At 38.8% G+C, this 11,092-nt stretch overlaps 1 protein-coding gene across 1 annotated transcript; it reads left to right on the forward strand.

Annotated features, from left to right (window-relative positions):
* Positions 1 to 5,709: 5,709 nt before the first annotated feature.
* Positions 5,710 to 7,282, forward strand: LOC131602562 (uncharacterized protein At4g06744-like). The gene has a single exon (XM_058874708.1). It carries the CDS (start codon positions 5,803 to 5,805, stop codon positions 7,039 to 7,041), a length of 1,239 nt encoding a protein of 412 aa, XP_058730691.1. The 5' UTR covers positions 5,710 to 5,802; the 3' UTR covers positions 7,042 to 7,282.
* The last annotated feature ends 3,810 nt before the right edge of the window (positions 7,283 to 11,092 follow it).

Raw genomic sequence — 11,092 nt, forward strand, 5'->3', positions numbered from 1 at the left:
ACCACTTCCTTTCTTACAACTTCTTTCATTGTAGGATTCAACCGGCGTTGAAGTTGAGCTACCGGTTTAAAATCCTCCTCCATCATAATTTTATGCATACAATAGGTCAGACTAATCCCTTTTAAATCGGAAAGAACCCATCCTATTGCCTCCTTGTTAGCTTTCAACACATGAATTAATTTCTCTTCCTCCTTGTTAGACAAGGAACCACTAATGATCACCGGCTTCTTACCACCTTCTTCAAGAAAAACATATTTCAAATGAGGTGGTAACATCTTCAATTCTAACTTAGTTTCCTCCACCTTTGGCTCATCTTTCAACTCCTCCATCTTTGCTTCAAAAGGACTTATCTCTTCAAAAACATCAAGATCTCGCAAACACTCCTCAATCTCTTTTTCTTCTTCTTCGTTGAGAACATCAAGAGCTTTAGTTAATGTTTTCTCAAGAGGATTGAACACATGAGCTCGACTTTCAACTTGCATGATAACTTCCTCCATAGCATCAATTCTAAAACAATCACTTGTATCATTTGGATATTTCATTGCTTCTGAGAGATCAAAACACACTTCCTCATCTTGGAACCTCAATTTCATCAAACCATCATCAATGTCTATCATCATTCTTGCCGTCTTCATAAAAGGTCTTCCTAGAATCAATGGGGTATCAACATCTTCCTCCATATCAATGACAACAAAATCAACTAGAAAAAAGAACTTGTCAACTTTCACAAGCAAGTCTTCCGCTATCCCAAAAGGCATAGTTGTAGACTTATCGGCTAATTGAAGTGTCATTCTTGTATTTTCATATCAACAATGCCTAACCTCTTGACCATGGATAAAGGAATCAAATTGATACTTGAACCCGTGTCAACCAAGCCTCTTCCAATATGAATGTCACCAATAGTAACCGGCAAAGTCACTCTTCCCGGATCTATTTCCTTTCTTGGTAAAGTACTTTGAATGATTGCACTACATTTAGCATCTAAGACAACCGTTTCGGGCTCAGTGTAACTTCTTTTCTTTGTGAGGATGTCCTTCATAAACTTGGCATATTTTGGCATTTGCTCTAAAGCTTCACCAAAAGGAATATTAATTTGCAATTGCCGAAATATGTCCAGAAAGCGAGCATATTGCCTCTCATTATCTTTCTTTGAGGGAGCATGAGGGTAAGGTAGATTACGAACGGGAGGACTCATAACTTTCTTCTTTCCCTCTTGAATCGTTCTCTTTTTCTCTCTATTTTTTTCTTTTTCTTCCTCACTTTTTTCTTCACTCTCATTTTCAACTAAAACTCCCTCATTTTTCTTTGGTTCTACTTCACTTTCTACCTCTTTCTCCTTTTCTATCCTAACTTCCTCCTCCTCAACCTCCTTCTCCAATTCACTTTCACACGCTCTCCCACTCCTAGTTACAACCGCTTTGCAATGCTCCTTAGGATTGGTTTGAGTGTTTGTCGTGAATGATGGTCCGGTTTGCTTCTCGGCTAGTTGTTTCGCAAGTTGGCCGACTTGAGTCTCTAAATTCTTTATTGCCGCTTCATTAATCTTTTGATTCGCCATTGATGCTTGCATGAATTGATTTAGAGTCTCCTCCAACTTTGAAGGCTTGTCTTGAGAAGGTGGTTGTTGTTGATAAGGACTTTGTCTTTGTTGATAATTATCTTGTCTCCACCCTTGGCCATATTGTGGTGCATTAGGCCTTTGTTGGTATCCACCTTGATTTTGGTAAGGAGCTTGTCTTTGTTGATAGCCTCCTTGATTTTGATTCGCCATAAAATTCACTTCATTCACCGGTGGATAATATCCGGTAGGATGGTCTCCACTACAAAGCTCACACGAAGCAACTTGTTTGTTCTTGTTAGGATCTTGTAGCTCTTTGAGTTGTTGAGGTAACCTTGCCATTTGTTTTGTAAGCTCCTCCACTTGTTGAGAAAGAAGCTTATTCTGAGCAAGAATAGCATCATTGGTTCCTAATTCAATAAGCCCCGGTTTCTTTTGAACAACTCCTCGGTTATGTTGCACCTGATGATCATTTCTGGCCATTTTCTCAATTATCTCTATGGCCTCCTCTGCTGTCTTAGCCATCAAGGAACCTCCAGCTGTAGCATCTAACAGAAGCTTAGGTTGTGGTTGTAAGCCATTACGAAAAATGTGAATCTTAGTGAGTTCATCAAATCCATGACTAGGACACTTTCTCAACATTGACTTATACCTTTCCCATGCCTCATTGAGAGTTTCATTCACACCTTGAGAAAACACTGAAATTGCTGTTTTTGCTTCAAGTAACCGTGACTGAGGGAAGAACCTATCAAGAAACTTTTCTTCTAACTCATTCCAATTTGTCATGGTTTGAGTAGGTTGGTCTAGATACCAATCCTTTGCTTTGCCAATCAAGGAGTGAGGGAATAATCTCTTAAACACCTGTTCTTCCTCTCTTTCAGGGGCTCCGACTGCTCCAGCAATTTCATAAAACTTTGTCAAGTGTGTATATGGGTCCTCATGATCAAGTCCTGCAAAGGGACTAGCATAAAGTAGCTGAAGAATGCCAGTCTTCATTTCAGAATTTCTTGCATTGTTGTCATTTCGTGCAAACTGGGCTGCTCTTCTTGGACTGTTAGCACATGGTGCTCTTGGCGGTGGCGGTGGTGGTGGTGGTGGATCTTGTTCTCCATGCCCTGCCATCTCTTCTTCTATAACTTGTGGTGCTGATGAAGTAGTAGCTTCTTGGGCTAATCTTCGTTCTTTGGCTAGTTTCCTTCTTCTTCTGGTTTTACTGTTCAATCTCCTTGCGGTTCTTTCAATTTCTGGATCAAAAAGAAGCTGATCTGCTGGTACACTCCCACGCATAAACCAGAGCTGAAACACTACCCAAAAAGTGAGCAAAGACTAGGCAATAATAATATTTATACTCAAAACACGCAAAAACTATTGCTATGCTTATAATATCTTAACGCCAATCCCCGGCAATGGCGCCATTTTGTTAGAAAGTATAGGATAAATATTTTTAGTATCGTCTCCTCAGGGATTGATGCGATATTATCGCCGTTCTACAGCTTAGCGTATTTTGAGTTAAGGTTTTGGATGTTTTTAGTGTCATGAAAGATAAATAGCATGAAAAGAAATTAAAGACAATAACTTAGGATTTAAAAACGGTTTGGTAAAACTGTGTCAAGATTAGTGTTCATTAGTTTGCTTCATATGTACTCTAATAATTATATATATGAACCTATTCATGATTAATACAATCACGTATCCTCTCGATACCGTTTATCTCTAAAGCAATATCGTGATTATTATCATATTCACCGTTAGATGATCTCTCATGCCGACAATCAACATGATAATCTTAAAAGCTTGATACTTGTGATTATCAACTCACAAATCTATCTCTAGAGTTTGTTTATTGATAGATGAATATCTTTTAGGTCTAGCTTTGAAACATATCTCTCAATAATGATCCAAAACAACAAATGAAACATAAATAACAAGATATTCACCATGTATTAATCATTAACCAAGTTCATACATAATAGATCAAAGAAAGTACATATTTACAAACTAACTACCTCTAATCTTGACACAAGATGAAACTTAGCCCTCCATATCCATGGAAGCTTCAACAACAAGCAACAAACCAAGATTTAGTGACATCAAACTCAAGAAGATCAAAGAAAGATGTTTGGAAATCTTGATTTTCTCTTAAGAAAAATGGTTTTTCTCTTCTTCTCTTGCCCTAACTTTTCTTCCAAGTGTGTGTTATGATAAGAACTAAGCTAACCACCTTTTTTCATCAATTTTATGTGGCTAAGAACAAAAGTTGAAAAGGTAGGTCCGCTGAGCGGAGCAGGTCCGCTGAGCGGAGCAGTAAAATATCTGATTTGTCTTCAAGGTCCGCTGAGCGGAGCAGGTCCGCTGAGCGGAGGTAATTTTTCACTTGTCCCTGCCCATGTCCGCTTCAACTCCGCTGAGCGAACTTTCTTGTGGGAAATCTCTGCCTGGGTCCGCTTCAACTCCGCTGAGCGGAGCTTCTTGCACAAAAATTCCTCTTTTGGCTTTCCAACCTCATTGAAAGCTTATTTTGACTATTCTTTTCATTCCATCTTGCCCAAAAATTGTTGAAACCTAAAGAAAACATTACAAGAGTTAATAAATTAACTAACTTTAGAAAATAAACACAAAGTTATTTATTTACATACTGTTATATCAAAAGGTGATCAAATTTGGCACAAGAGTTTCAGAAATACCACAAAACTTATATACAAACTATACACAATTGGGATTCTAACACAACTCAAGTTATTATTTAAGTTGATGCACAATGTTTCCCTTATCAGAGCATAAGATCTTCTTCCCTGACCATGCTTGCTTCTTGTTCTTCTTGACAAAAGCAACCTTCAGAGCCTGCTATGTTTCCTTTTTAGAGTTTCTTTGATTAAGAGATCTTAGTACCATCTCAATGATTACTTGATTAGAGAGCATTTCTCCACAAGCTTTCATTTTATTCGTGACCACAATCAATCTAGAGATGTAATCAGGCACCTTCTCATTATTCTTCATGCTGAGATTCTTGTATTGCTTGCATAGGGACTGCAACTTTACTTTCTTCATTGGTGCGTCACTACCATAGCACCGCACAAATGTATTCCACGCCGCTTGCGTCTTCGTCGTGTCAACAATCTCCTCAAACACCTTCTTTTCCACACACTGATGGATATATAACAATATTTTATGATCCTTCTTCCTCGTATCACATTGCATATTTCTTTGCGATTTTGTTGCATCTTCTGTAGTCGGCGTGTAACCGTAATTGACAAGATCAAGAACATCTTGAGCTCCAGGCAACATACACATCTAAATCGACCACTGATCTCAATTCTTTCCGTCAAATATTGGAAGATTTGTGTTCAAGCTACTGTTCCCTCCGTTCATCTTTGTTCTTGTGCAAATCGCTCAATTCTCACCAAAACTCGTGTTTTCTAAACCTTGAGAAACAAGAAATGTGATTCTTTTCGATTTCGGTCTTTAATTCAGTGTGAATTTGAGGAACAAAATCAATCACTCAACTCACGTACACTCGCGTGTTCCCTGTGAATCGAACCAAACTCTAATATCAATTGTTGAAGTTACAACTCCATTGAAGCACAAGGTTGAAGATGAAAATTAAGATGTGTGTGTGTGAGAGAGAGAGAGAGATAACTTTTCTCTAATTTTAAATTATGAAATCTGTTAAAAATGAAACCCACTATAGATTTATATACTAACAACCCAATAAAATGGCATTCAAATGCAAAACCAAATTAAACTGAAATAAAATATTTGATTCTGAATTACATTTCAACAAAAACATCATAAACCATTTTGATTAAGTCTTTTAAACAATGTTATAAAACTTATAACAGTAAATAAATTCAAATAAACTCTTCAAAGAGACCCTTAAAACATACAAACGGTTTCTTAAGTGTCAAGTGTGTCTCTAAGTTGAAATGTACTCGTGCTCCCCTTTAATCATCAAATTTCGCCGCAACATGCTACTTGTGTTCCCATTTGAAAACTATAAAGTCAGTGGTGTGCTCATAATGCTTACTTACCAAATCTCCAAACTCAAAGTCATGGTGGGTAGCACCTTATGAGTGCGGAATGTGGACCATTCATTATTCAAATCATTCTTAATAGTCACACCACTACCAAGAAAACTAGAAAATTGTATATCACTTCATTATGATCAAAGTTGAAAACTAACACCACCTAGTAGCCACTATATAACCAAATTCTCTATCCATCCATGTCCATTTCCCATTGACAACATGGTTTTATCAAAACATTATCATGCTTCATTTTCAATCACCTTCCTTCTTTGTCTCCACTTGGTAAATTCTCAGATCATTGATGTTCCAATCCTATCTCCAATACTATCTCCATTAGTCCCTGACGTATTAAACTTCTTAGATCAAAGACTAGAGTTAGTTTTCTCAATCATCCAAGCCTTCAAAAACACAATAACCTCAGATCCATTAGGAATAACATCAACATGGGCTGGTTCAGATATATGCAGCTACAAAGGCTTCTACTGCGATAACCCGCCAGATAATCTCTCAGCCACCACCGTTGCCTCTGTCGATTTCAACGGCTTCAACCTCGCCGCACCATCTCTCGACAACTTCATCGATCAACTACCTGACTTAGCTATCTTCCATGCAAACTCCAACAATTTCTCAGGTACCATTTCACCGAAAATCGCATCACTCAAATATCTATACGAACTCGATCTAAGTAACAACATGCTCTCCGGAACATTTCCAACCTCGATCCTAAACATGCCAACACTTTCGTTTTTAGACATTAGGTACAACATGTTCACAGGAACTGTTCCTCAACAAATCTTTGTCCAAACATTGGATGCAATTTTTCTCAATAACAATAACTTTCTTCTCACACTTCCCAACAATATAGGCGAAACAACAGCATCTTATATCACATTCGCTAACAACAAATTCTCCGGTCCAATTCCTCCTAACATAGGAAAAGCCTCAAACACATTACTCGAAGTTTTATTATTAAACAACCAGTTAACAGGTTGTCTTCCTTACGAAATAGGACTCCTCCAAAACCTCCAACTTTTTGACGCGGGTAGTAACCTTTTAACAGGCCCGTTACCGTGGTCGTTTGCGTGTTTGAAGAAGGTGGAAGAGTTAAACTTTGCTAAGAACATGTTGTATGGCCAGGTTCCAGAAGTGGTTTGCGCGTTGGAAAATTTGGCGAATTTAACCTTGTCTTATAACTATTTTAACAGATTGGGGCCATTGTGCAGAAAGCTTGTAAGAAATGGTGTGCTTGATGTGAAGAATAACTGTATTTTCGATCTTCCAGATCAAAGATCGATGGAGGAGTGTGTGAAGTTTTCTTCACTTCCCAGAACTTGTGCGCGTCCTGGAACATATAATGTTATACCGTGTCGGAGTCCAACACGGGCAAAACCACCTGGAAATAAGAGGAATTTGTTGTCATATTCTGCTCTTGAGAGAAAGAGAGTAGTACTGATTTAAAATACTAGAGTGTATACCTGATTTTATAGGTTTATATGTATATGTTTCACTTGTTGATGATGCTTCATACATGTGTAATTGCTAGCTGCAGAATATTTACAATCCAGTTAAAACTACAGTGGAAAAATGCATATACAAAAACAAAAACAAAGTAATGCAACTATTGTAGGAGATTCATATATAAGAACAAAGTAATACTACTATTGTAGTCTGCAACATTTCTTTGCTTTTTTAAATAAAAACCAACTATGTTAGAAAGCAACATATCAAGGTCCAACTGAGCCCAGATTTTTTTAATACTGATATCAATCATATCATCTATTCAGGCATCCAATATGAGTTTAATAGGGCGTATTTAGCAATGTAATGAGCCAAATATTTGCTCAATCTTATAAAATGGTTAAACAACAAAATTTTGAAATGTTTTGTTAAACTAGTTTTGGGCTAGGTCCATTAAGACCGACCAAACTCAATGGCCCAATTTAATAAGGGCGTGAAAACACATGGAACCGGCTATTAAGCACGGACATCTCTAAGAGTAGCCGTATCGCGGTGTCCGACACGCGTCGATGTCCGACACTTGTATGACACCCGTACGACACGTGTTGGAAAAGTTAGACAAGTGTCGGAGAAGTAAGACAGGTGTCTCCCAAAAAATAGATTTTTTTTGTTGTTTTGACACTCTTTAAATGGGTATCAGACATTCATATAACACTCGTTCAACACGTGTCAAACAATTCAGACAAATTTTTTCAAAAATATTTGTTTTCAACATACCTTAGACATCTTTTGGACATGTATTGAAACAATATTATCAATGAAAAATTAAAGACATTAATTTTCATTAGAAATTTGTGTTATAAAAAATTAAAGACATTAATTTTCATTAGAAATTTGTTAACACGTTTAATAATAGATAGATAATTGAAGCTTAAATACAATCATATAATAGTACTAATAATAATAGTTTTACCGAAAAATAATGGGAAGCTCTCGCGGAAGGGGAAGACCGAAAAAGGCGACCCTATCGCCGGGAACGAACCAGGTTACTGAGACGTCGGTGACAGCAACGCCGGCGAATGTGACGGGTGAAGGAAAGGAGGATTCGATGAAGAAGCAAACGGAAGCAAGAACGGAAGATTTGGCTGCGAAAGAGGTGAGAACTGAAAACCCTAAAATTCAAGAACAACCTTCAGACTTGAAGACGGAGAGTAATAGATTGTGGGTGTATGTAATCAGCGGGAATCGGAAATCAACCAATGGTATGCAACTGCAATTTGTAGCTCCAACGGTGGTGGATGGGCGAATTGAAGTTGAGATTGAAGAAACGGATGTGGAAGAGGAGATTAGGTTCTGGGAAAACGCCCTGATCATGTATGTGATTGGGTCAAACCTGAGCATGAATTCGGTGAAGAATTATATGAGCAGAACATGGAATTTTGTCACTCTACCTGAGATGTACTATAACGATGAAGGTTTCTTTATCCTCAGATTCAAGAATGGTGATGATCGTGATGCTGTCATGATGAAAGGCCCTTATACCTTTCAGAACAAACCAATGGTGTTGCTGGATTGGCGTGAAGATTTCTCGATGGCAAGAGATATGCTACGCACGATCCCAATATGGATCAAACTGCCGAACCTTCCCCTCCCTTTGTGGGGAATGAAGAGCTTAGCCAAGATTGGGAGTGCCGTAGGGAACCCCTTGTTCACGGATGAGTGCACTGCAGGGAAGTTAAGGGTGAGTTATGCGAGAATGCTTGTGGAGGTGGATGTCACCCAAAAACTATGTGAAAAGGTTACTATCAAGGATCATGGAGGCAGAGTTCAAAAACAGAAAGTGGAGTTTGAGTGGAGACCGCAATATTGTGAACGGTGTCAGAAAGTTGGACATGTGCGTTCTAATCATAAAGCAAGTGTGAGAGCTTGGAAGCCTAAAGCAAAAGAATAGCCACTGACTAATGATAGGAATGAAGGCATAGCAGAGGAAATAGGAGTCCATGAGGCAAAGCAAAAGGAGAGGGCAGAGGAATTGCTACCACCACCAGACAATGACACAGGAGCATGGACTGAGGTTCGTGGCAAAAGAGAGGAAGGTAAAAAGAATGACTCTGCAGGGCCAGGTAATTCACTGTTTTACTCAAATGTGTTTCAGACTTTAGAGGTTTTGAATGACCCTACAGTCACCCTGGGGGTGTCACATGATGGTTGCATGGAATGTGATGGGGCTGAATAAAGGGGCCAGAAGTAGAGAGGTTAGCTCCCGCCTCTCCAACCTTCACCCTGATATTGCTATTCTAATTGAAACTAGAGTGAAACAGAGCCAAAAAGATAAAGTGAGGAAAGTGTTTGGTAATAGATGGACTTACTTGGATAATTACCAGGATCATACAAATGGGAGAGTTTGGGTTATGTGGAATAAGAATCAGGTGGATGTTAGGTGGTGCTCTAGCATGGATCAAATGATCCATTGTGGGGTGTATGATAGTCTGGGAATGTTTAAATACTGGATGACTGCTGTTTATGCCTCTAATGCTCTGGATAGTAGGAGAAGGTTATGGACAGAATTAGAGAAGGTTAACAGTATCCAACAGGGCCCCTGGTGCATCATTGGGGATTTTAATAATGTGCTGAGTATTGATGATAGGATTGGTGGCAAACCTGTCCAAGAGGGTGAATACACAGATTTGAAGAACTTGATGAACCACTGTGGACTGGCTGAATTGGATAGGAGAGGGGACAGGTACACTTGGTGCAACAAGCATATTCAAGGGACCATATACTCTTGTATTGATAGGGCTTTAGCTAATAGAGAGTGGTTTCAACAGGAGAGTAATGAGGTTCATGTGTTGGAACCTAGTATCTCTGACCATGCCATGCTTTGTGTTAAAAGTAGAGTCCAGTAGACTAAGAGGAAAAGTTTGTTCAAGTTCATTAACAAGGTAACTGAGTTAGATGAATACAATAGTTTGATTGATAGCAAGTGGAGCAGGGACCCTAGACAATGCCTATGGAACAAGTTGATGAGAATGCAACCTCTCATTAGGAATATGAGCAAGCCTTTCCATGGGATCCATAGGAAGATTGATCAGGTAAGGAATGATCTTAAGGAAATTCAAAACCACATTGTGATTGATAAACATAATGAGGGGCTAAGCAGGAGAGAAAAGAAGTTGACTGAGAAGCTATTGGAGCTGAATGCTGATGAGGAACATGTCATGAGACAAAGGACAAAAGTTAAGTGGATCAGACTTGGAGATGGAAATAACTCTTATTTCCATGCAACTGTTAGAAGAAAATAGAGTCAAATGCAAATTCATAAGCTTTGTATAGAGGATGGGACTATTGCTACTAGCCATGAGGAGATCACTAATGAGGTCCTGCAGTTTTATGGGAATCTCATGGGGCAGTCAAAGCATAACCTGGAAGCTGTGGATATTACTGCACTTAGGAAAGGAAGACAATTATCAGGGGACCAAAGAATGATGCTAGTTGAACCTGTGACTATGGATGAGATTGAGGCAGCTTTGAAGAGCATTGGTGATTTAAAGGCACCGGGTGTGGATGGCTTCCATTCCAAGTTTTTCAAAAGTTCTTGGAACACTATCAAGCATGACCTGAGAGGTGTGGTTCAACAATTCTTTGAAGATGGGAAGTTGGATAAAAGATGGAATAGAAACTTGGTGACTCTAATCCCTAAACACAGTGCTGCCACAAGTATGAAGGATTATAGGCCTATCTCATGCTGCACAACATTTTATAAAGTGATTGCTAAAATCATGGCCAAGAGAATGAGTAAAGTGCTCCCTAGTATCATTAGTAAGAGTCAGGCTGCATTTGTCCCTGGCCAAAACATCCATGACCATATCCTATTAGCTTATGAGCTGGTGAAGGGCTATAGTAGGAAAGGTGGAATGCCTAGATGTTTGGTGCAAATGGACATCCAAAAAGCATATGATTCAGTTGAATGGGTTGTTGTCCAGAAGATTATGGCTGAAGTTGGATTTCCTAGAAAATTTATAGCATGGACTATGTTGGCAGTTACCACTGT

The sequence above is a fragment of the Vicia villosa genome, linkage group LG5 (genome assembly GCF_029867415.1).
Source record: "Vicia villosa cultivar HV-30 ecotype Madison, WI linkage group LG5, Vvil1.0, whole genome shotgun sequence".
NCBI lineage: Eukaryota > Viridiplantae > Streptophyta > Magnoliopsida > Fabales > Fabaceae > Vicia > Vicia villosa.